At 44.6% G+C, this 26,904-nt stretch overlaps 1 protein-coding gene across 2 annotated transcripts in view; it reads right to left on the bottom strand.

Annotated features, from left to right (window-relative positions):
* The window catches only part of ING5 (inhibitor of growth family member 5), a 409,877-nt gene that overhangs the window by 125,483 nt on the left and 257,490 nt on the right, over positions 1 to 26,904 (bottom strand). For both annotated transcript variants that reach the window (XM_078665675.1, XM_078665674.1), the window contains one exon: positions 14,648 to 14,783. In XM_078665675.1, coding sequence (XP_078521801.1) covers positions 14,648 to 14,783 — 136 coding nt within the window. The remainder of the gene's footprint in view (positions 1 to 14,647; positions 14,784 to 26,904) is intronic.

Below are 26,904 nucleotides of genomic sequence, written 5' to 3'. Positions count from 1 at the left end.
CCCTCGAGAGACGCGTCTGTTGTAAGCGTCAGAGTTGGAGGTTCGTCCTGGAATGAACGTCCCGCAGATATGTTTGGAGGGTGAGCCCACCACTCCAGCGCTTTCTGAATGCGAGATGTCAGAAGGACCTTGTCCTCGAATGACCCTGACACCTGTTTCCACTGCTTGTCCAATTCCTCCTGTAGAGCCCTCATGTGCAATCTGCAATTTGGAATAAGTTAGATGCACGAGGAAGCCATGCCAAGGAATGATTTGAACATTCGGACAGAAACTTACAGTTTTGATTGGAGGAACCGCACCATCTTTACCATGCGGTCCTGTCTTTCCTGGGAAACGAACACTTTTCCCTGCCGAGAATCTAGCGAGGCTCCGAGAAAATCTCGCCTTCGCGACGGCTGAAAGTGTGACTTCTGGCAATTGATTGAAAGCCCCAAGGTTTGGAAGAGGGTGACGCAGACTTGAGTGTGCTGCTCCGTGAGGTGAAACGTTTTGGCCTTGATGAGGCAGTCGTCCAGGTATGGGTAAAATTGGACACCTTGGAGACGCAGGAAGGCAGCTACAGGGGCTAAGATCTTGGTAAAGACCCTCGGTGCTGATCGAAGGCCGAATGGTAGGACTTTGAATTGAAAGTGCAGCTGTCCGACTGTGAAGCGTAAATACTTCCTGTGTCTGGGGTGGATTGGCACATGGAAATATGCGTCCTGGAGGTCGATGGTTGAATAGAATTCCCCTGGATTGAGAAAATTCAGAATTTGAAGCAGAGTTAACATCTGAAAAGTTTTCGAAATGATAAATTTGTTTAGGGCTCGTAAATCTAAAATTGGACGCCATTCCCCCGACTTCTTCTTGACTAAGAAAAAGCGGGAATAAAACCCCTTGCCGCGTTGACCTTGCGGCACGAGTTTGATGGCTCCTTTCTTGATCATCAATTTCACCTGGGCCAGAAGCTCTTTGAAATGGGGAGAGGGTGGCCCCGAAGGTAGACGAGTGGGAGGAAATTTTGTGAATTCCAGGGTATGTCCTTTGGAAATAACGTCCAGGACCCATTGGTCGGTGGTGATTTCGGACCATTTGCAAAAGTTCTTTGAGATGCGACCTCCAAGATGTACAGTCGGCAGAAGAAAGGAACTGAGACTGTCACTGCTTTTTGTTGTTTGAGCCACCTCTATATGTAGTTTTCCGTTGGTATGGTCTGGTGGTGAACTGACGATTTTGGGATTGGTAAGAACCCCTCTGTCGGTTATCGTTATAGGTGTTGTATGAACGATATTGATTTGATCCTCGAAAAGTAGAGGAACCTCTGCCTCTACCTCGTGCTCCCCGAAAGGGCCGCTTCTTGTACTGTAGGGTAGCCAAGGACTTTGCAGTGTCGGTGTCCTTTTTTATCGCCTCAAGGGCATCATCAACATGTTTACCAAACAATAATTCTCCGTCGTACGGCAAGTCCAGGACTCTTGCTTGTACCTCTGGACGGAAGGTGGTAGACTTTAACCAGCCTTGACGCCTCAAGACTGCAGCCCCCGCCAATTGACGAAAACCCGTTTAGGAAATGTCAAGTGCACAATCAATGATTTCGGATGGAATCAACTCCCCCTCTTGTATAATGGCTTGCGCTTCTGCCCGGATTGCATCAGGTAATTGAGGAATCAGTGCAGCAACTTCGGACCACATCTGGCGGTCGTAATGGCCCAGAATAGCCAAAGTATTAGCCGCCCTCACCGTAGTAGCCGCCATGGTTGTGAATTTCTTTCCTATAGAATCCAACTTGCGGCCTTCCTGATCAGGAGGAGACGTGAGTGGCGTAGCAGGATTGCGTGATCTTTTCTGTGCAGCCTGAGTTATAACTGAATCTGCTTTTGGTTGAGACACCAAACAGGCCGGGGAAGACGGTGGAGCCTTGTATTTCCTGTCTAATCTGGGCAAAACTGCAGGGACGGAATTTGGACGTTCCATTAATTTAAGGCCCTCCTGCCAAATATAATCAACTATAGGTATAGTTTGAGATTGCCTTTGAGATAGGTCCTTAAAATCATATAAGAAGCACTCACTTTCATGCTGGTGTTTTTCGACTGTGAGGTGAAAACGTTTTGCAGCACGGATCATCAAATTGTGGAAATTTGCAATGTCCACTGGAGGCGATGCCAGAGGTGAGGTGGGCAGAGTGGACGGTGTTTGAGCCCTGTAATTGTCCCACTCATTCATATCGACGTCATTGTCGTCGTCATCAGTATTGTGAGGATCCGGATCCTCGTCGTCAGTGTCAGGATGAGTACCACCCGGTGACGCGGGTGAAACTGGTGCAGGTGCCTGAGGAAGTTGAGGTTGAGGCTGCGGAGGAGGCGTGGTGCTGGAGAGGCAGGTGTAGAAGGAGGAAACCTGCGGTTATAGTCATCCAGAATGTGCTGTAGGTTCATCACCAGAGATAGAGGTATCTGTGTAATTGGTTCCGAAGACACTGGTTCTGACGCATCAACAGGAAATAATTCATTCCCATCTTCGACATTGTCAATCACATCACCCTCATCACTATACTCTTTGATGTGTAAATCAGAAGGGCTGGTTGCCTGTTTGAAGAGTCCTTCCACCTCTGAATCGTTTCCAGATTCTTCCTCACCAGACTGGAACAATTAGTCTGGGAGATGAGTGCCACTTCTCACTGGACTCAGTTGGATGAGAGGTACTTTCCTCAAAGAAGAAGCAGTAACCACTGTATAGATGGCAGCTGTTTTCGGCAAAGGTTGATGAGACGTCAACGAGCCCGTTGCATAAATGTGGCAGTGTTAGAATCCACCTGAGGCGTCTGCGTCGTCACCACAGAGGTTTTCGGCGCTGAAATGGAAGGTTTTTTCGTCGTCGACGAGGATTTCTTGTCCGTCGACGGAGCCGTCGACGAGATTGGAACCTTGATCGTCGACGATGACGTGGACGGGATGACAACCGTCGACGAGGCCGTCGACAATGCGATGGTGGTCGACAGAGGCGCCGTCGACGAGACACCCGTCGACGAGCTGCTTCTAGAAGGCTTGATCTTCGTCGACGGTGTTCGCGTCGACGACGGCAGCGTCGACGATGACTTAGTCGTCGACGGTTTCTCTTTGACGGTCGTCGACGAGATCTGCAGAATAGAAGAGATGGGTCTCACCTTCTGGGTCGCCGTCGACGAGGTGATCGTCGTCGACGTAGAGCTGGTCGACATAGTACATGTCGTCGTCGACGTAGAGATGGCAGACACTGATTTCGTCGACGCTGAAGACGTCGACGGACGCGTCGACGAGCCCGTCGATGAGCCAAAACCAGATTTTTTAATGGAAGGCAAGGCTTTGGGCGCAGACGTCAGAGAACCAGGTCCCGTAGACGTGCCCCGAAGCAAATCCTGTGGGGAGACAATCCTGGAGGACTCCAACAATCTACTCTTCTTAAGAAAAGGAGATGGAACCTCAGTCACATACCCACGCTTCTGAGAGGATTTAGAAACAATAGATGACAGGCTTTCCACCTCAGAAACCACAGACTCTGAAGTCTTCAACTTCTGTAGCCACAGAAGGAGACGGGCCTCTCTATCCCTCAGAGTCTTGGGAGGGAAAGTGCGACAGTACTTACAGTTTTTCACCTCGTGGTCTGGGTAGAGACAGTAAATGCATTTACTGTGTGGATCCTCGTGGAAAAGGCGTAGTTTACCACAAGAAGGGCAGGCTTTAAACAAAGATTTCTTATTAGAAGACATTTTCTGATGAAAAAACAGCTAGAATTGAAGAAAACTGAGCAGAGCTCAGGGAGACTCCCTTCACACGACGTGGGGTAGAAAATCTGAGGACTTGGGCTTCTGAGGAGAAGGTTCTAGAGGAGGCTACAGCCTGATTGGCTGGAATGTGGACCAACACATAATGACACTGATATGCTACTAAAGTGAGTTCTCCCTTAGCCTTTTCAATGGGCCTATTATATTCTATGGTACTTTTTTGAATTTACAATGTATTACATTATATGTATGTATATTTTTATTTATGATATTTTTCATGTATACATGCATATGTTACTGCTATTTTATGTACCGTGGGACTCCCACTTCGACGACGGGGGACATTCAAGCATGTGAATCTATGAAAGACACCCCTAATACTGGAGAATATCTGTACCGTATAAATCTCCAGTTTATCTAAATATTGTAGCTAGCACTACATGTCAACTCTTTAATGTCAACAAGTCACAAAAATCCACAGGTGAATAATGCATTGTAAACATACACTTTAGTTTTTCTCATATATTTTGGCAACAGGACTTTGATTTAAGCCACAAACTATTTGTAGCGAACGTCTGCAACTCACATTATTGCATTCAGACTAACTTATTTACATAAAGTACTGTTTGCTATGAATGACATTGCTAGTAGTTAAACTGTGCACCATATAAATGTTACCATACTGAACCAGAGTTGTCTCCAGGGCTTCTCTATTTTTATTTCACAGATGCATACATGTAAATACAGTGACTATATATGCTCTATATATTTGTGGCCTCTAACTGCTTACTCCTCTTCCAAAAGGATTGAGCATTCTACTGAGTAATGTGAGCAGCAGTAGCTTGGATGAGGTCACCACTGATGTAATTTAACATGGATTGAGTGATGTAATATGTGAGGTCACAAGCAGTGCATAGTAGGTGTGCATGTTATAGTCAGCTCACTGATTTCAACAACTTTAACATGCCTTAATCTTTGTTTTTTCAGTGAAGTCCTACTTTTTTTATTTCACGTAAGCTAATATCTTATTTCCCTACCCAAGTATAATGCCACTTTAGCCCTTATTTTTTCAGTGAATTTCAGGGTTATTTTAATGGTCGTGAGGGTCTACTTAACCTTTCGGTTTGTTTTCTGTGAATGTGAGTGTTTTTTAACAGTCAGCCAACCCCTCCACTGCATACATCTTTCTGCCATTTGCAACAGGAGGTTGGCACAGGCCCACAGGAGGTTGGCACAAGCCCGCCCTCTGCTGGTGGTCCACTAACTGCTGCCTGCCCTTTGTGGTCAGCTTGCTTCCTTTGGCCCTGCTCCCCTCCTGTTTGCCCCGGTTTCCATTTGCATGTCCATGCCACGACCCCCTGTCCTCTGTGGTCAGCTTGCTGCCCCTGCCCCTCCTGTCTGCCCTCTGTTCTCAGTCTGAGTGCACTCAGTGGTCAGCTTACTGCCCTCTCCCTTCAATTATCCATGTGCATTCCATTGACCACTCTTACAGCCCTCTTAGTTCCATTCTGCTACGTCTGCCATTGCAAGCCTGCTCTCTGAGGTCAGTTAACTACATTTTATGAGAATACCAGAACGGTTGTGGTATAATATCACCTCACTCTGTACAGTTCCACAAAAATAGGTACTCACTCTCAGGGTCAAACGTCCAGAAAACCCCAATAATTACACATTTCACAACAGAAAGGAAAACCAATCTAATATAAGTGTACAATTTGAAGAACCTTTACATGGAGCCTCATATCACAGTGAGAGTAAAAAAAACAGTTTTACATTGGAATTTTAGTCATAGAAACCAAACATCAAGAGACACATCTATTTGGAGTGTTCATTCTTTATTTCTTTACTTGCACTTCAAACAGAGATAAGGACACAGTCAATGCGTTTTGTCCCAAAACATGGGGACTTCTTCGAGGTTGTTAAAAAACATATAAGAGAAAAGCTTAAGCAAAACAGACAGTACAAACACAAGCTGCAAATTATACACAAAAATGTGCACACAAAGGAGACATTATACGCAACAGTTTAAAAACAACACTCAACAAACACGCACCAATAGCATCGGTTCTAATATTGGTACATGTGAGAGTATCTCAAACAGAATCATAATAGTGCAAACAAGAAAAAAACATCTCTCACCGCTGTCAAATTCCAGCATAAGGATTAAATACTTATGCTGGAATTACAAAGCAGGTAAGAGGCTAGAAGGAATACGTTAAACTAACAACTCATTGGTTTTTCCTTGTTTGTTGACAATACAAAGGTAAAACTGATTCACCTTGGTGCGTTTCTGCTCTTCTAACTTGTGTATGTGCAAATTAATAGTTGCAGCCTTTTTCCTGTCGTTAGTAAATTAAAGAGTAGTAGGTGTTGTGTTATATTTACTATGGGCATATTTGTGTTTAAGTACCTCAGGCTTAGGGTGAAAGTTTTCTGTTAATATTGCAGAAACTCTGGTTCCCGGGCCTCCGTATTTAAGGCGACACAGTGTGACATTTATTATTGTTTTTAGAATGCAACTGGATTGATAATACACGCAATTGTTGCAGTATGGGTGTTTCTGCATTCAAATACATACCTGACCGACACTGAGGTTCATGCGTGCTCTCTCCTTTAAAATGGTAAGAACTCTGAGTTTTGTGTGAGATCCATAGTGTGACATTCATTTATTGTATCCTCCATTGTAGGAAGATTAACATCTCCACCTAATGATGCAGCATGGGTGTCTTTGCATTCTAACATATACCCAGCGACAGTGTGGCTCGGGCGGGGTTTCTTTTAAAATTGTAAAAATTCACCTGCCTTTCTTTCCATCTCTTACTTTCATTCATTTCTTCCTTTTCTTTTCTTCCTCTTTCTCTGACCAGCGAACTGTTGCATACAGTACAATACATCCAATCGATTTATAATCTATTGTCCAGCAGTTGTAGGTAAGACCTGTACTCAACAACATGATACATAGGTGTTATTACTCCCATTCTAGTTGTGTAATTGTGACCCAGATGGAGCCTCTACCCTCTCCGCATTCGCAGCATTTCCCCCGTCAGCATCTCTACTATCCACATAAGCCTTATACAGTGGCCAGAAATGTTTCGGCCTATTGCGTGGTGGGAGCAGGTCACTATAGATTTCGGTTTGTGTGCTACAATAAAGCATGTCTCTCAACCATTGTGCATCGCATCCAACAGGTCGCCACACATCGTTTAGCTAACTGATCTCCCAGCAGATCTCAGCTCACCAGCAGTGTCGCTGCCACAGAAAGGACTGTTACGCGACCGCAAGACAAAAGGGCATGCACATCCACCAGTTTAAACAGAGATGTGGCTTAGGATGGTTCTGTAGGATGATGTTTAACCGGCTGGCTAGCACTGATGCGCGGCCATCTTCGTCGCAAGCCACCTAGCGCCCCGCCTCAAAATAATATTTAAAACAGATATTTGAGTGATAAATCATGAGGCATGGGGGAGACATAATGTGAGAAGTTAGCCTGGCATATGTTGCCCACTATTCTAGTGGGCACCTTGCACCAGTCCAAACAACCCTTATTGATGATAGGTTTAAGACAACCTTTATTGAAAGCTAACCTAGTGGTAGCTATGGAGAGCAGCCTTCAGGATAAGTCGTGAAGAAGTGTAAAGCAGCTTGGTTTACCAGATTATAACCTCTTAAATGTCTAAATGAAAAAAGAATCACACAAGGTATATATATATAAAATATATCTATTTATTTCTAAACACTCTCTAGTAATATCTTTATGAGATTACAGAGCAAAGTACACACTTTAAACAATATAGAACTTCAGTAAATAGCACAATATACACTGGGCCCCAGGGGGGAACAAAACCATATATTAAGAAAGTGGTATAGGAACCACAACTTGACTAGACACAAGGCCTAGAGTCTGTAGAATCGCTGGGACCACAAGGAACCACCCAAGGTAGTGACACAGGGGATCCACAGGGGACGCGTGCAGTGTGAGAACACTGTGAGAACACAGCCGCGAATCACCGTTAACTTCTATGGGGAAAGTTGCGGTTGGAAATTTAAAGATTAAGGACACTTAGGAGAGGACTTTGAGCAAACCTCTTTAGACTTAAGGGGATCTAGGGCCAACACCCACGGGAGCACCGTAGTACTCGAGTTACCTCACCCAGGGAAGCCGGATGCATAGGTGTCTTTTGGTGTCAGGTATCGTCGTTGATTTCAATGGCGATCTGCTGCAAAGTGCTGCTGCTGTTGAGAAGAAAAGTGTCCGGAGTGATCCAAGCCGGGATCGCAGATGTGAGGAACTTGAAAGCAGAGGGGACAGAGTCTGGATCACTTGCCAGTGACCAGGGGCACGATAGACCAATGCCCACCGATGTCAGGTGATTCAGGTGTGAAGAGGTGAAGCTTGACTCTGCAGCCACGAGGATCAGGAGGCGTCGACGACAACCAGGAACTGGATTCGGGCTGTCCCACGAAGGATGTTGAGTGCTGCAGTGTCAGCGCCCGGATTGGACCCAACAAGCCTTGGCAACAGCAATCCAAGCAGGAAGAGAAAAGATGCTTTGGTGCGGACTCACCAAGTGGTGGAGAGTCAGGGCACGTCTGGAGCAACCAGGGAAGCCCAAGGAAAGTCAAAGTTGCCTTCCCAGGGACCCACCAGTCGACGGACCAGGGATCGCGAAGGTACCTCGAGTAAAAATACAAAGGGCCGGCTCATGGAACACTCGTGGAGTGTAGGCCAGCAATCTTCGGTGGAAAAGGTGCTCGGGGTCTGGGCTACAAGTAACCCAATGCACAGCCTCAAGGAACGTCGAGAAGCGGATGCACTTGCAAATGTGCATCCGGGACTCAGGTCGGCCTCGGGGAAGTCTGGAAATCCACCTCCTTGTCATGCAAATACTTCGGAGTCCGGCGGGAGCTTCGGAGATGCAAACGGGTCAGATGCGACTTTAGTGCTTGCCACGCAGGGGAGTAACTACTTTACTCCAAGGGAGATTCTTCAGTCATCCAGAGTCGTGCTGATTGTCGAAGTTCCAGGATTCAGTATCCGAGTTTCGTCCAGGTGTAATCTAAAGTCCTGTTGCCAGGGGTTCCTATCTTATACCAAAGGAAGGGGTGCGACAAACTCTGGGGACCCACCTAGGGAAGGATTTGGATAGAGGGGTCGCTACACTAATTGTCACCTGTGGTGCATGATGGGAGCCTTGGGGCTTCCTGGAGGTCTTAAAGGCATGGCGCCAGTTTTTCCAACTGTTCTATATGCAGCCTCTCTAGGTTAATTCTGCCTCTATGATCTTGCCTTTTACCTTTGAAAATAAAGGCTGTGTTTTCAAAGCAAACTGAAAGCAGTTTTCTTTCTCTAGATCATGAACATTTCATGATGTACGTTTCTTTATTATTTCAAATGTAAAAAAGTTACAATACAGTTGTGGCATATTTGTGCCTAGTAATGTTTTTAGGCTGATATATATATATATATATATATATATACATATAATTTGTTATTGCTCCGGGATCCCCGCATGTGGGCGGGACTATTTAGTGCTTATGACTATTGGTGAGTATCCCCTGGAAGAGAATTTGGGGAACGTGTGTACAGCTGACTTGAGGCCGAATGGTAGCACTGTGTATTTGAAGTGCAAGTTTCTAACAACAAACCTTAGATATTTTCTGTCATGCTCTACTACGGAGATTGTGGAAGTAAGCATCTTGCAGGTCTATCACAGACAATCAGTTATTTTGTTTTATATGTGGATAAATCTGCTGTTGAGTGAATATCCAATACTTTTCTCTTCTGTTGTCCTTGTTGGTAAAGAGCAAATCTAGTATAAGGTCAACCTGTTTTCTGACCTTTCTTTTAAATCAGGCAGTACGTGGAGTAAACTTCATGACCGTTTTACGGAGATGGTAACAGTTTGATTGCCTATTTCTTTAATAGAATATATGTTTGCATTATCAAGATGGAAATTTGGTGCTTTGATGTTATTTTTGAAGGAACAAGCAGTAATTTTGCCTTGAAACGTACAAAGTATCCATGACCAACAATACTTAGTACCCACTTGTCCATTGTGATTGTTTCTCACTCTTAATTGTTGCGCTACCACTCCCCTTACTGAAGTCGCGAATGGAGACAATTTGCAGAGGAGCACCTTCCGTATGTATTTTAAAGCCTGGATGGTCTCAACTGGCCTTTCACAGCCTCCTTATGTAGTGGTCCCATTGACCTTGCGGGTGGTGGTGCTGTAGCTGATAAAGCCAGTGAGGGGATTCAACCCTCCGTGGGAAGTATCAACTGTTCTTAGATTTGTACTGTCATTAACAACATATTTGCCTCCTCAAGTCTAGGGTCTTGGCTTCATTTGTTATTTTTATCGTATCTTCCTCTTTCTGTTGACAAATAAGGAGGATCCGGAGAATGGGAGGTTCATTATTTTCACTTGAGTGTCAGGTTTGAGAACCTTAAAGCGAAGCCATGAAGACTTCCTGAGCAAATCTCTGTGACAATCACCACTAACAGCTATCTCAGCGGAGTTTATTGCAGCAATAACGACTTAGTTAAAGGCAAGGGAGCCCTCCTTCGTTATCTCCTTGCAGTCTTGTTGTCTATGTCAAGGAAGGTCATTTATGAAAGATTTCATATCTTCTCTGAAGAGCAGTGCCCTGGCATTTGTTAATGATGTCACAGCAGTGCTCCTTTCTTCCTGTAGTGTCAATGCTCTTACTTTCCCTCTCCAGTGGTGCAGCAGTCTCCGGGGCCGAAGCATGTCAACATTTGACCAAAGTTGTTAATCTAGAATCTGGTTTTGAGTTAGATTCCAGAAATTGTGGGTCCTGCTGTGGCGGTGTATACCTCTTGGAAGGGACTGTTGCCACCTTAACCATTGTGAGAGTGAGGAACTAATCTCCGGGACCCCTGCCACTCTGGTAGTAGACACATGATGAGTCTAGTATGCAGCACTATTGCAATGCATTAGGACATCAAACCCAACAAGTTTATGATTTTTCTCAGAGTTAGCGGATGTCACATGAAATAAAAAGAATCCATTGACTGAAATGCCATCACTCTTTCTTGGTCGGGATAGAATTTACCCTGTGACCTTGTTCAATATTGCCCCTAAAAAATTATCTGTATCTGATTTGGGGAGAGATGGGACTTTTTGCTACTGACTGTAAAAACTAACCTCTGTAACAGTGACACAGCTGTCATGCTAGTTACTGGTTTTGATTTAGCCAACCTGTATTATACAGAAGACATGAATTGTGCTGCAGTATAGGTGTGCTGGAACCACTACTAAAGACTTGGTAAAAACATTTTGACTGTGACTTTGAAGGGTAGAACTTTGGTTTGGTCGAATTGTCAACTTACCCCACATCTGAGGTAGCGATCGTGTGACAGCTAAATGGGGATCTGAAAGTAGACATTCTTGAGGTCGAGGTTCACCATAGGATCTCATGTGCAGAGCAGCAGAATGACATCCTGCTTCTAGAAGTGCTCCACAATATGTAACAATTTAGCTGCCTGGCATTTAGGATAAGCCATGGGGAGCCTTTCTTCTTTGGGATGAAGTAGTATATAGTGTATAACCCATGACCCGTTTGGTGTGGAAGAACAGGTTCTATGGTGCCCTTACTGAGATTCACTTACGCCCTCTCTTGAAAAAGTCTCAGACATTCCTGACTGATGGTGTGACAGCAAGGTGGAATGTTTTGTGGTGTGGTTTAGAAATCCAAGCAGTATCCTTGCTGGAAAAGGTCTCCTTGCCCAGAGGTTATTTCCTCCCACCATGGACGGAGTAACCTCCTTCTCATCCCTTACAGGTATGAAGTGATTTGGGTACTTGGAGAATGGGGTTTCTCTCCCTTGGTGCTGTGTTGCACCAGTACCCCCTCTCACCTGTTGTACCAGAAAACAGACTTACTGATTTGTGTCTGGAGCGCATCTAAGGCATTGCAGTGCCTGATTCCTTTTTGATTTCCATCAAGGTGTCCAATTGAGGCCCAAATAAGAGTTCACTATCAAAAGGGAAACTGATGGTGTGCTGCTGGCCCTTAGGACCGAAATCAGACACGCATAGTCAGGGATGTCTTCGGAGGATGACGATTCTGTTCATTTTCTCTCAAGCTGTATCTGCTGCATTAAATGGACAGTAAATATTAGCATTTAAAATAATCTTGCCCCAGTACGCTAACTTTGTTGCATTTACAAGAGGACTCAGGGAGCTCCTTAATTAGTTGATCCATCTACGCCCATTAGTAATGGCCGTACTTCGCAAAGAGGCCCGCAGAGTTGACTATGGGCCACTGTGTTGATGATCCCACTGCAACACACTTTCCAGCTGCACCAGTTTTCTGGCTTTCTTTATATGGCGGAAGTGTCTCTCCTGTTCCCTGGGTGGGTGCCCTTTATTTGGCGGTAGGTACTACGGGAAATCTGGTGTTTATAACCCTTATATAAAATGGATCATTAGGTGCCAGCTTGAATTTCTTTTCAGTTCTAGATGTAGCCAGTCAAAGCCAGGCTGCCAAGGATCTTCACCCTCATGTGGCGAGGCAGGATCATACTAGGGCTCCTGTGGGTCTTAATGACTATCCTGATCTGAGTTTGTGTGTGTGGGCAGGTAATGAAAACAAAAGGAATGGTTACTTAGTTATAAGAATAGTTTTGTGGCTTGAACCCATCCTAGATTCATAAGCCCTGCATAACTGAACCAGCTATCAGGCAGGGTTCGGAAAGCTATTGTGTTTACCTCAAGATAAGTTTTGGGCGTTGACTAAAGAAAGGGTCAGTCAACCTATAACCACCTCACAATGATATTCACAAGGAAAACACACAGCTAATTGGAGTTATTTTCAATGAGCAGAGGATAACTCAAGATGAAGGGAGGATGATAGTGTATGATAGCATCACTGACTTTTGGAACCAAACAGCAACACCTTATTGTCCCTTACCCTCATCTTGTGCATTTGCATTGGCTTTGTCCCATAAGCTGAGTGAGGGTCGATAACTAGTATATTGGCGGATGAAAATAACATCATCTCACAGTTCCAGGCGGGCTTTAGGGCTTGCACAAGCACGATAGACCAGGCATTTAGGTTGGCACTCTTGCATTGGAAGGTGGTTACCATTGGCAAAGGCGGTCTTTATTTGGCGTTTATTGACTTAAAGACCGCCTTTGACCTGGTCCCCCGAGACCGCCTATGGCCGGTCCTGCAGGAGATGGGGATCCCTCCGCCCATTTTGAACCTCCTGGCCCGTATGCACGATGGAAACTACGCCCGTATTAGATGGGGATCACAGGAGCAAAAAACTGATAAAATTCCTGTGAATAGAGGCGTTCGCCAGGGATGCATACTGGCACCCACACTATTTACGCTTTTTGTGAACGGCGTAGTCTCCTTTCTGCTTGAAATTAATGCTGACGCACCGGTCCTGGCAGCTGATAAAGTCCCCGCATTACTTTTTGCGGACGATACGTTGTTAGTATCAAAAACTCCTGCAGGGTTACAGAAGCTGTTGGATCGCTTCTGCTTGTTTTGTAAGATGAGGGGTCTTGTCATTAACACCTCAAAAACTAAGCTTCTCTATTTCAACCCAAGCAGATCGTCTAGATCTACTTTGGCTCTTGATGGGGTGCCACTGGAGCGCGTTAAAGAGTTTGATTATCTGGGGATCAGAATTTCTGATAAATTCAAATGGCAGTTACATATTGATAAAATGGCCCTAAACCACAAACGGGTAGTAGGAGCATTAGGGAGGGAACATCGTGCGTCCACCACTAGGCCCATTGCTCCTGCTCTGGAAATGTATGCTGCTAAAGCCTTAGGCTGTGCCCTATATGGAGCAGAACTCTGGTGCTTTGGATGTGTAGACGTGCTAGTCACTTCAGAAAACAAGTTCTTTAGGGAGCTTCTCTCACTCCCGAGGGGCACCCCAACTAAGCCACTTTTGAGTGATCTGGGTCGCCGCTCAATTAAGGACCTAGTCTCTCTGCGTCCTCTCTTACATTGGGCCCGGTTATGGCGTACTCCAGAGCTTTCCAGGTATGCCGAGGGCCTAAGTGAGGTCATGAATCTCCAAGGATCCCACAAGATCGGATGGTTAACTAATATAAGGAAGCTTCTCTTGGCCACTGGCCTTCTAACTGCTTGGGAGTCTGGGGCAGTGTTATCAAAGGTAGAAACCAAGAGAGCCTTCTGGGCATGGGTTGACGACCAAGAGCAGAGGGACCCAAACCAAGGCAGGCTGACTGAGGTATTTTGTCAACACAAGCATACACCTCGCCTGGAGCCCTATCTGGACTTTATCACAAAGCCGAGAGACAGGACTCTTTTTATCCAGTTCAGGATGGGTACCCTTCCTCTTCGTGATCGCACCAGCAAATGGAAGCCCCCGCACCAAACGCACGAGGATTGTCCAAACTGCGAAGGTGTCGTTGAAAATATCCCTCACCTTTTCTTCGTCTGCCCAGCCTACACAAAACCCAGATTGAAATGGCTTAAACCTGTGTGCCTGCACCTTGAAACTAGGGACCACTCTGTTGCACTTAGAATACTTAAGGCTGATCCTAGTACAACCCTAGCCTGTGGGGTGGCTAAATTCTTACGCTGGGCATGGTTGATCAGACGAAAGGCTTTATAAAGAATTTATATAATTAACTGTTCTTAAACACTCGCAAAGCTGTTAAAGTTTAATACATTTTTTATCTACCCACTGTAAAAAAGCTTTTTAGATGAAATTCTCTTTTAATGTATTTATTATGAACTGTGTTTTTAATTTGTAAATGTGCTTTTATGATATCAAATATCGAAATAAAGCTTTGTTGAGAGTTGAGAGTATCTGAAGGATCCGTGACCAATAAGGATATGTTGTGGATTATTTACATTATCATAAGGGCAAAGCTGGTGAACTTAAGCACTTACATCTGGGTTATCACAGCCGATCATCTCGCCATAAGACACCTGGTGGCACAAGCAGTACGTAGGTTCATTGGGGTCTACCGGCATGTCCAGGACATCAGAGGGATGCACTGCCAAGACATTCTCAACATAATCTGATCTGAAAGTTTGGATGAGAGAGAAAAACACAGAGAATCATTAGCAGCCTAAATAAAAAAAGAACAATTGAGAAATCTTTTGTGAGACACTTGGAAAGAATCCCTGGTATCTACATCACACAATGAGATGGTGAGTATCAGTTATCTGAAAAGGAACTATACAGTTAATTTAACTTTTTCAGTTAGTTATTTTGAAGAAGGATTAGGTATTTACATGCATTTCTAGTTGTTCTACGTTTTAAGCATCATTACCTATGCGGGGAATGATGGAACACTTTTTTCCCACAGAAAAGGATAATGTAACTTACCTGGTAAGCATCTGTTCTTGGCATCTAGAGCTGTACATTCACATGCTTTACATACTCCAGCCATCTAGTGTTGGGTCCGGATGTTTGCAAGTTGTTTTTCTTTGAAGAAGTCTTTCCAGTCATGAGGTAAGGCGACTCCTCCTTTCGGTGATAGTGCGCACGTTAGATTGTTTTCCCGCAGAGGGTGAAAATGGAGTTAGTAAGTGTAGAATAGAGATGCCCATACATATGTATGTAGAATGATAAACTGCAACAAATACAGGAGACTAGGGAGGCGGATGGGCACATGTGAATCAACAGCTGGGCATGCCAAGAACAGATGCTTACTGGGTAAGTGAAGTTATCCGTTCAAGGCATGTGAGCTGTAGATCACATGCTCTGCATAGATTATAATGCAGTATACTCCCAAAGCGGTGGCTAACCTGAAGCTGTTGCTGTTGTTTGAAAAAGTCTTTTAAGTACTGCCTGGCCTACATTAGCTTGTTGCCTCGCTAACATATCTACAAAATAGTGCTTGGCCAATGTGTGCGGCATAGACCATGTTGCTGCCTTACAGATTTCATCTAGGGGAATATTCCCTAAGACGGCCATAGTAGCCCCTATTTTGCAAATGGAATGCACTCTAGGGGGTATTATTAGAATTCTTTTCGCTTTCACATAACATGTTTGGATACATTTGATGATACACCTTGCTATGCCGCATTTAGATATGGGATTGCCTTTGTGTGATAGCGAAAAAGCACCAAAAAGCAGTTTTGTTTAGCAAATTTTTTTTGTTCTTTGTACATAATATAGTACAGCTCTTCTAACATCTAGTGTGTGTAGAGCTTGTTCTGCTACTGAATCAGGTTGAGAGAAGAACACAGGTAACTCGACCGATTGATTGATATGAAAACCAGAAACTACTCGAGGAAGAAATTTAGGATTGGTTCGAAGAACCACTTTGTCTTTGTGAAGCTTGAATAGTTAATGCCTGAAGTTCACCAACTCTGCTTAGTGAAGTGATAACAATGAGAAAAGCAACCGTCCATGAGAGGGTCCACGAGAGGGACTGTAATTGACACTTATGCATTGGTTCAAAAGGTGGACCCATTAGCCTAATACGGACCATGTTTAAGTTCCATACTGGTGCGGGTGGTACTCATGGTGGTATCACTCGTTTTAACCCTTCCATAAAGGCTTTAATCATCAATGGTACTCTGAATAGAGATAAGTGTTGTCTGTTTGGTAAGTATGCAGCTACTGCTGCTAAATGCAAGTGAATAGATGTATAGACCAGTCCAGATTGCTGTAAATGTAAGAGATAATAAATGATGTTTTGCACAGAAGCATCAAGAGGATTGATATAGTTGTTGTTGCTATAGATAACAACATGTTTCCATTTTGCTGCATAACATGCCTTAGTAGTAGACTTTCTAGCCTCTATTAGGATAATCATACAATCTGGTGGTAATTGTAAATAACCATACTTTATGACTTCAGTTACCTGCCTGATTCGAGTCACTTCCGGGATTGACGCAAGGAGGAGGAGGGGTCATGGGAGCCGCGAACTACTGGAGACGCGGAAAGTGCATATCCGCCAAAAAGCGGCCTAAAACGAGCCAAAAAACGGCCGAAAATCAGCCGAAAACCGAGTCGCTGCACCTCAAGACACCCCGGGATCAGCCCTAAACGATTGCTGCCAGAGGAGCGGGGAGTGATTTCGCGGCTTCGCATCACTAGAGGAGCGCGCTGTGAAGCTGCAGAGCCGTCACACAGTGAGCTCAGGAGAAGGCTGAGTGACACACGAACGTGCTTGGAGACATCGGAGAGCTGAGGGTGCCAAGTATTTTTTTTTTTTTTTGTAACTGCCTACTGCCACTGCCACCGAGCGTACTGCTAACAGCGTGCCAGGAGGCGCTTAAAGGGGGGTCAGGGCTTCGCCGGCTCGGGAGCCCAGTACTTTTTTTTTGCAACTGCCTACCTGCCACAGCCACCGCCACCACTGCTACTGCTGAGCCCTGGGGAGAGCCGGGGAAACCTGCGCGCAATCGGGCTGACCGGGGGACCGGAACTACACATCCCTTCACCCCTTGCGGCGCTCCACGCCGCGTACTGCTAATAGCGCGCCAGGAGAAGGCTGAGTGACACCAGGAACGTGCCTGGAGACATCGGAGAGCTGAGGGTGCCCAGTATTTTATTTATTTATTATTTTTTTTACAACTGCCTACCTGCCACCGCCACTGCGCGTACTGCTAACAGCACGCCAGGAGGCGCTTAAAGGGGGCTCAGGGCCTCCACCCGTCAGAGGTTGAAGGAGGCCGGGCAGGGCCATGTCATTTTCATCTTCCGCCCCGGAGGTTATATAGATAAACAACGCGCCTAGGAAAAGGTACTGTCTGTCTGGCTGGCTGGGGATTTCCCATTAACTTGACCAATCCAACTGACTTTAATTGACTTTACCAACTTTTTTAGATCAGTTTGTTTTTGGTGTCAGGGGAGGAATTCATTCATGGCCAAATCCAGAGTAAGGCAGGGGGTGGTAGGCACGTTGAAAGCCTTTCTGATAAGAGCAGAATCGGCACTCATACATGAAATAGAATTAACAGAACGTAGATTGTCTCTGTCTATGGATCACTCTGCTTTACCAGTACTGGCATTTAATAGCCCTGGTACTTCGGGGCTGCCTTCTGGCCAGGATGACCGCCAATCTCACCCACAAGGCAGTGGGTCGCTTTCACAAAACATAACACCAGGGAGAAATGGTCTCATGATATTGGTGAGATTGATGAATCGGAGTGGCAGGAAGCACTAGCGTCCCCAAAAGAGGTGGGCATTCCCTCGCGCCTCAGATTGGTACAGTTACGCATCCTACACCGCTCCTACTACACTAGACACACCTTACATAAAATAGGAAGGATAGATCATCCCTACAGCTTGAGAGGCTGCGGGGAAGAAGGGACCTTTTACCACACCATATGGGATTGTCCCAGAATAGCCGAATACTGGACACAAGTGTTAAGAACTGTCACAATCAGAAGGGGTCTCGCTGCTACCTGAGCCCAGGCGTTGCTTATTAAACATGTGGGAACCAAATGACCTTACACGTTCAGGGCAGAGTTGGGTTACAATGGGCATGATGGTGGCCAAAAGAAATATAGCACAGAGGTGGGGAGCAGTAGAAAGACCTACTCTAGCAGCATGGAATAAAGACATGGATGCAGCCATGATAGCGGAAAGGGCAGTGTTCAGTAACAGGGGTTGCCCAAAAAAATTGAAGAAAATTCGGGGGGCGTGGAACGAATACAGAGGAAAGATTTGTGAGCCGCCATCGGACCGAGATGACAGTGGTTCGACTTCAGAGGAGGTCTAAGGACCCAAGAATAACTGTGAAAAGTTTGCTCTCAGATGTTATAAAAATGCATACTTGTGACTTTGTAATAATTGAAAATGTTTCTGGTGATAAGATACTGTGCTCAGCCACATGTTTACGTTCAAGACAGTTTCACTGTGCTAACAGACAAAAACGAATATAAATATATTTTTTTTAAAACATAACACCAGAGAATGTCACGCCACAAATCTCTAAAGAAGTCAGGCCAAAAATTATAACTAGAGGACAGTTATCAAAAAATAAGGGGGGTGGGAGTAAGGCCCCAAAGCCAAGAAAAAAAAGGGGCAGGTAGTAACTAAACATCTTAAATTGACCGATGCACTGCCTAGGCTAGAGATTGATCAAAGTGAGCTAGTAGATAATGACCATAATTTGGAAGCCAATAGTCCCATATCGCAAGTAGAGGTGACCCCCACCACAAACACGCCATCAGTAGAAGGGGGCCTTTTTGAGACAAACTGCAAGCGGTATTATTAGCACACTTAAACCCTGTCCTCCAAAAATTGACCAATATTGGGATTAGGCTAGATTCACTTGAGGAGAAAATCAAGGTACTCCCACCTCCACTAGCTCACATGCATAAGCTAAGAGAAAATGCGGTTGGGGAGGAAATACGGATCTTGATTCCCCCAGTCGAAGCACATTTACAGGATGGTTTAGACCAAAGAAAGGCCCACCCATATGACAGCTACCTAGCATCACAGAACCAGGATCCCATGCGAAGAGATGGACAGCCCACACAAAATAATTCTTCTGATATGAGAAGGGTAAATCTGAAGCACGCTAAATCAGACACTAATCCCTTAAGTCAAGGCCCCATCATAGGTCAGCAGAGAGACAATCCGATCACAAGTGATACTGATATCAATCTGCACCTCTCGCCACAAGCTACACCTTACATCATCATCCTAGCTAATGTCCCGGTACTACCGTTAGGTCAGAGGGAACATTGGTCCTCATTGAGGAATAGGGCATTACATTTTTTAAATACAAAAACAGGATTGGCCAATAAATTGTTATTTGCCGATTTTAAGATGGCCCGTAGGATTAGGTGGGTGGGGGCAACGACCAAAAATCTAGCAGGAGACTGTGTCGTGTTGACCTTTAGATCCCCAGGCCTAGTCAAATCAATACTTGATATGACGACAAATCAAAATCAAATTGGGCACATTCATACTATCTCAGTACTCCCGTTGGCCTTTTTGTATCTTCCACCTAAATTATCAAACCATAACACAGAAGAAGTGAGATACACTTCGATCTACCAGCGCCCTAAGCATGTTGAGACAGAACCCTGGTTCCATTGAAACCGATTTGCCCCATTGAGTGATTTGGCCGAAATAGATTGACGGCCAACCAACGGGGGTAGGTTGGAGGAAAACATTCTTGTTCCTCATAAAACTGGCGTGGGTGCTGTGGTACTTAATGATAATTTTGGGCAACATCCTCTGAAGTCGAGTCAAGGGTCTGATAAACGCCCTTTATTCCAGTTATATAATATGAGTGAGAGTATGGGAGGTTTGGGTTTAATTACTGCCCCATCCGACCAGACCCCCAGTAGCCCTAATGGACAAGCCATGCAAGTATCTTATTCTCAAATAAATTGTCACCAGCTATGCCTACTTTCCTGGAATGTAGCAGGGATTATCCCAAAGCTAACAGATGAGGTCTGGGTTCGGTACATTAAAACATTTGATATCATGTGCACCCAGGAAACATGGAGTAGATCGGATGTTAACATAGATGGATATTTGTCTCTAAATGTTTTGGCGGAACCATCAATGTCAGGGAGGGCAAGGGGGGAATGGGTAACTTTGATCTCAGTGGGGTATGAGGCGCTCGTAATCGAAAAGGTAATTGATTCACCCTGGTACCAACTGATCATGTGTTTTAATTTGTTAGATGTAAGCTTATTATTAATCAATTGGTACTATAACATTTAAGATGAGCAAAGCACGGGGTCATAAATCAACTACAAGAGGAAATCTGCTTAAATCAGATAAAAAAATGAATCGCCCTGAACATAAATAGTTTGATTCGGAGTGCTCAGTAGCAAACAGAGCTTTAAAAACAGCATTAAGCACAGTACCACGGGATCGGGCCTTGATTAAGGAAGTTAGACGGTCTTACAAAAACACAATAGAGCGTAGAAAAGAAGAATAGAGACGCCAGGCCTGGGAAAATTTAGAGAAGGCAGGAATGCTAAGAGATTCCAGGTCCTTTTGGGAGGTGATTAACTGTCCACTCTTTCACGGATGTAAGAAGGAACGTGGAATGAAAATTTAAAGGGTTTAGCTTGGGAGTCTCATTTTACGAAGATTTTGAACCCAAATGATATTAGTCTACAGGTCAGTCAGCCAGATATATTTTTTAATCCTGAATCCGCCCGGCAATTAAGTGCATCCCTAACTTTAGGCGAAGTGGAGGAGGATCTTAGGCATTGCCTCTAAAGTCCCAGGCCCAGACGGGTTACCTTTGGACATCTTTAAAAGAAATTCGGCACTTTGGGGCCCTGTACTATTAAATGTTTTTAGAGCCCTTATGACTGGCCAGACCCCACAATCTTGGAAGAAAGCTGTGGTAGTGCCAATATTCAGAAAGGAAAATAGAAACGATCCGACCTGTTACAGGCCGATTTCCCTTATAGATGCCACATGTAAGGTGATGGGGAGGATAATTCAGGTATGCCTGGAGGTATGGGCTGATAATGCTGGGCTAATATCACATAACCAATATTGGTTTAGGAAAGGAATGGGAACTGTCTTTCCGACACCTTTTCGGACGGGTAGGTCAGACGGCAGCAGGAGCACTGGACACTATTTCCAGCGTTCACCGAACAGCTGCCGAGGGAGCCCCACCTTTCACATTTAGGGGTTGGGGATGAGTACCTAGAACAAAGGTACCCATTAGCGCCAAACCGCGTCATACCTTGAAGATTAAGGTACTATAGGTCCATGGGCCCCTTACCCAGAACCTATTATTCGACTTTTTAGAACATCACTTTAGCAATGCTCACTTTGATTTCTGGTCCTGACGAAGCGATTATGGAACCGCTAGGGACCACTAGGGAGCGCGAAACATGTTGACCACATAGAATTATTCACACTAGTACACCAGATCACCTGTCCTGTGAGTAGTGGCTAGTTGTACAACCACTCCTCTTATTTGTTTGTTAGAGGTTTTCTCCAGGACCCACCCCATTTTAATTGATCATACGGACCCAAGAATAAAACTGATTCGGGGTACTGTTAGATCATTTTAACTCACCACAATATCTTTTTTCTTAGGCCCTCACACCCACATGCACAACTGTGGCATCTCCTTTAAAAGATCTCCAACAAAGAGCCCCCTCGTGGGGCCCGTGAGGGACTGCAGCGCCACCCACACGAGGAGCTGATGAAATTTGACACTCGCAAGGGTGTCTGAGGGCACTAGAGACAATAGGAGAAATTCTCTCAGTACACCACATCCCAACCACCCATAAGAACGACAAACAAGCCACTTTTCTAACCGAGCATATCCGCGTTAGTCTTTCCTTTGGCATACCATACACCTCGGTCTATCTATCTTTCATCAGGAGGAACTTTAGCCACCTTAGTGCAGACAACAGTCGAACAGTGCCTCAACTTTGTCGATGATCATGGGCAAGTACAGGAAGGCCAGGGGAGCGTCGATCCACCTGGCTTTCATGGACTTGTCCAGTGCTTTCGACACGGTGTGCAGGAGCACGTTGTGGGCCCTGATGGAAGATTTGGGCTTCGAGGAACCACTTGTCACTCTCCTCCGCAGACTACATGCTTCCACCTCTGTAGTTATCCGGTATGGCCCAGGGGGAGAGAAGACAAAGACCATAGTGTCGACAGAGGGGGTCCAGCAAGGCTGCATTCTAGCCCCGTTTTTATTTCTGGTTTATACAAATAGGCTGGAGCAGTTTCTGTTAAACAAACACTTGGACTTCCCAAAAATAGCAGGTGCCCAAGTACCTTTATTGTCGTATGCTGATGATACGGTCCTGCTGGCCTTGACTGCCAACAGCCTTCAGGGATGTTTGGATGCTTTCACCGAATATATGACGTCACTAGATCTGAAGGTGACTTTTAAGAAATCCTTTGTCATGGTATGCGGGCCCAAATTAACGAAAACACAAAAATACACAGTGAATGAGACAGCTGTTGAGAAGGTAAACATTTTTAGTTATCTGGGGAATGTTTTTTTTTCGTTTTAAAAAAAATATATTTTTATTTGCATTTTCAAAACAGTTCGATACAGTGTTCAGTAAAAATATAAAACAAATTGAGCACAGTAATCTTTCAGCAGAAACCAATATGACTATGTCACAAATACAAATTTATCTGAATCCAACAGTCGTGGCAGGGGTTTTCGGCACGTTCATTATTTCTAATGCATCAATCGGAATCAGAGCTGGAACTATCATCAGGAATGTTTTTAATTCTAATCTAAATTGGGACCAACTTTTAGTATCTCGGGTGCAACAAGTTTCAAGAGTTATTGAGGGGCTGTTTCGATTTGCGGCCAAACTTGGTCACAAGCCTGTTGCAGAGCTGATAACCCTGTACAAATCAAAATGTCTGTCAGGAGCAACTTATGGTGCAGAAGTGTGGGGATATCAAAAGAGTACCCAGATCCAAATAATTGAGAACACATTTTTGAAAAGACTCTTATTTATCCCGTCTAGTTCGCCTACCTCATTTTGTCACTCGGAGGTGAGCATGGATTATATTACAGACAGAATACACATGGCACCCCAATTTTAATGGGGGAAATCTGGTCTTCAGGGGAACTTAATTTTTCCCGACTTGTCTTAAAAGATTGCATGAATTTAGACAATGCAGTGGCGGTACCCTGGTTACGCAATGTCAAACAAACTTTTTATAAGATAGGATTAGAAGATTTTTATGATAAGCCTGAGTGTATACCGCCAAACATGAAAATGTCCATAAAAGAAGCTTTTAGATCTGAGCGGAGTATATCTTCTAAGTCCACAGACAGACCAGACCCCCCTTTTTTTAAAACAGCAACAATTTTATTTGTCTTTTAGCTTACAGGGAAATGCACGTTTTTAATGACTAGATTTCGTTTAGGCACACTGCACTTTCTTGTGGCTTTTAAAAAACAGGTGGGGTGGTGTGAGAGGCTACCCCCCTGTCCTTGTAACAACACAGCCCAGCAAAATACTATGCACCTTATCTTATTTTACACATTATATAAAGACCCCAGGGCGCGTTTTCTTAAATCAATTTTAAATGAAAATTGTTACCGCTCCTATAAACAGGGTTTTAATTATTTACATTCCCTAACAAATGTTTCCATTTGTAGCTCTGTGCTTAATTTGATAAAAATTGTTTTATTAATAAGGAAACGATATGCAATGTAAAAGTATGTAAATAGGTGTTTTATTGTCTGCGAAAGATATTATTTATGCTTTTTTGTAAATATTGTCTTATTTTATGATTGTATGTCTTCCTTGTGAACTTTTATGATTCATCTGGAATTGAATAAAGGTTTCTGACTGACTGAGTGACTTCAGGAGCCAAATCGCTAGGTTGAGTTCTTTGGGATTTGGATGCCTGATTTCTCCATGGCTCTGAGTGAGACGACTGAAGTTGAGATGCAGCTTTTGGTGTGGAACTACTGAGAGCTGCAGAAGAGTGGTGAACAAAGGCTGATGTGCCCATGTAGGAGCTATGAGAATCAGTTTGAGGGATGTTTGTCTGAGCTTCCGAACTATTAACGGAATGAGTGGGGGAGGCGGAAAAGCATAAGCAAATATCCCTGACCAGGTCATCCATAGGGCATTGCCTTTGGATAGCGGGTGTAGGAACCTGGAGGCGAAGCTTGGGCATTTTTCAGTTTGGGCTGTAGCGAACAGGTCTATGTGAGGGAATCCCCATTCCTGAAAGTAGGGGAGGAGAATCTGAGAATGAAGTTCCCGCTCGTGGATTTGCTGTCTCTGTCTGCGGAGAAGGTCCGCAATCTGATTGTTCACTCCAGGAAGATGTTCTTCCAGGAGATACATTTTGCGGTGTATAGCCCAATTCTAAATACCTTGTGCTAGGCGTAACAGTTGGAGAGAGTGTGCCCGCCCTGTTTCTGTATATAGTACATAGCTGTCATGTTGTCTTTGCGGACTAGGACTGCTTTGATTATGAGGTGAGTTTGAAAAGCTCTGAGCGCTAGAAACACTGCTCGTAGCTCTAGGTGATTTATATGGAGATTCTTGTACTTTAGACTCCATAACCCATGGATTGTGTAATTATGTAGGTGAGCACCCTAACCAGTGAGCAGTGTGTTTGCTGTAAGCACTGTCTGTAGAACAGGCTCGAGAAAGGGCCGCCTTTTGGATACGTTTTTGTGGGTTCCACCACTGCAGAGAGTGATGGGTGCGACTATCTACCAAAACTAGATCGTCAACTGACCCTGTGACTAGTTTCACTGACTTGCTAAGCATTCTTGAAGGGGACACATGCGACGTCTTGCGTGGGGAACAATTACGATGCAAGACGCCATCATCCATAGCAATTACATGAGTACTCTTGCTGGTAATGATTGGTTGGGATGAAACGAGTGAGAAGGGACTGAATACTGTGAATTCTGGCTGTATTGGGAGAGGCTAGAGCATTTATCAAGACTCCTAGATAGGTTTGTGTGTTGGAAGGCTGTAGGTGAGACTTCAACTTGTTCACTGTGAATCCTAGTTGGTGAAGTAAGTGAATAGTGGTTTGTGTGTGTTGGGGACACATTTGGTAAGTGTTGGCTTTGATGAGCCAGTGGTCCAGGTATGGGAATACGTGGATGTTCTATCTTCACAAATTGGCTGAGACTACTGCCTGGCATTTGGTAAATACCCTGGGAGCAGTTGTGACTTTAAAGGTAGTACTTTGAATTGGTAATGGTGACCCGCTATCATGAATCTGAGGTACTTGCGATGAGTGGCATGAATTGGAATGTGGAAATATGCGTCCTTTAAGTCTAGAGTAGACATAAAGCCACCCTTCTGTAGAAGTGGGAGCACTTGTTGAAGTGTCACCATGTGGAAATGCTCTGACAGTAAGTAGTGGTTTAGTTACCGGAGGTCCAGAATAGGTCTCAAGAAACCAAAGCCATCTTTTTTGGTAATTAGAAAACATAGGGAATACATGCCTGACCCTTGATATTGTAACCGTACAGGCTCTATGGCTCCTTTTAACCCCTTCGATGCTCATGACGAGCTCAGCTCGTCATGATGCACGGTGCTCGTGTGCTCATGACGAGCTGAGCTCGTCATGACCACACCCATTTACATTGACCTCCAGCACAGGAGGAGAATAGCCCAAGCACCCAAGGTGTTAACAAAGACTGGACTTCCTGTTTGAGTAGGTGTAAATGTTCTGGTGACATTTTGTGAGAGCGTAGTGGAATGTTTGGAGGAATGTTGGCAAGCTCCAGGCAATAACCATGTTGGATAACTCCTAACACCCATTTGCCTGTGGTGATAGGTTGCCAAATGGAGAGAAATTGTAGAAGACGTCCCCCGACAGGTGTTAAATGATCAGGGGGGAAGTGTAGGCAAGTCACTGCTTATTAGGGGAGGGGGATTTATGTGGTGTGGAACCTTTGCCCCTACCTTTGCCATTGTTACCTCTGTATCCTCCTCTAAAGAAGCCTCTTGTGGTGGAAGATTGATTGTGGCCTTTGCACGAGGCGTTAGTATTATCTGAGGACATGGTTTTTGACCCGCCACGATAGAAGGAGCAACGAAAGGAGCCAAGATTAGAAGGGAACAGCAGAGCCCCCATGGACTTGGCTACTTCTGTATCTTTTTTCATTTTTTCCAATAACTTATCCACTTCGGGCCCTTAGAGATGCTCCTTGTCAAATGGAGTATTTAAAATAGACTGTTGGACTTCAGGTTTTAAACCCGAAATCCTTAACCATGCATGCCTCCTTAATAACACACTAGTGTTGATCTCTCTAAAGCTCATCTAATTGATGAATTTGAGATGAGCTTCCCTTCCTGCACTAAATCCTGATCTTTTGCTTTATGCTCAGATATTGGGGCAGTTGCTCCATTTGATCCCAGCGTGCCCTATCATACCTGGCTAGTAGGTCCTGGGTGTTAGCAATGCGCCAATGATTTGCTGCTTGGGCGGCTACTCCTTTACCAGAGGTGTCTAACAGTTTCGACTCTTTGTCTGGAGGGGGAGCATCCCCTATAGTTTGTGAATTGTCCCGTTTACGGGCATTAGAAACAACCAAAGAGTCTAGTGGTAACTGTCCTGTAAAAAAAGCTCAACCTGAGGGAGCAGGTTTATATTTTTGTCTATTCTGGTGGTGAGAATAGGAGCACACATGGGGTCCTTAAAAATATCATCAGCACGTCTCATCATACCTTTGGGCATAGGCAGAGTCTGGCTAGCCCTTTGTGTGTTACTGAGTGTTTCA

Source organism: Lissotriton helveticus, chromosome 11 (genome assembly GCF_964261635.1).
Source record: "Lissotriton helveticus chromosome 11, aLisHel1.1, whole genome shotgun sequence".
Taxonomy (NCBI): domain Eukaryota; kingdom Metazoa; phylum Chordata; class Amphibia; order Caudata; family Salamandridae; genus Lissotriton; species Lissotriton helveticus.
Note: the sequence above shows the minus strand (reverse complement) of the source record. Positions and strands in the feature narration are given on the sequence as shown.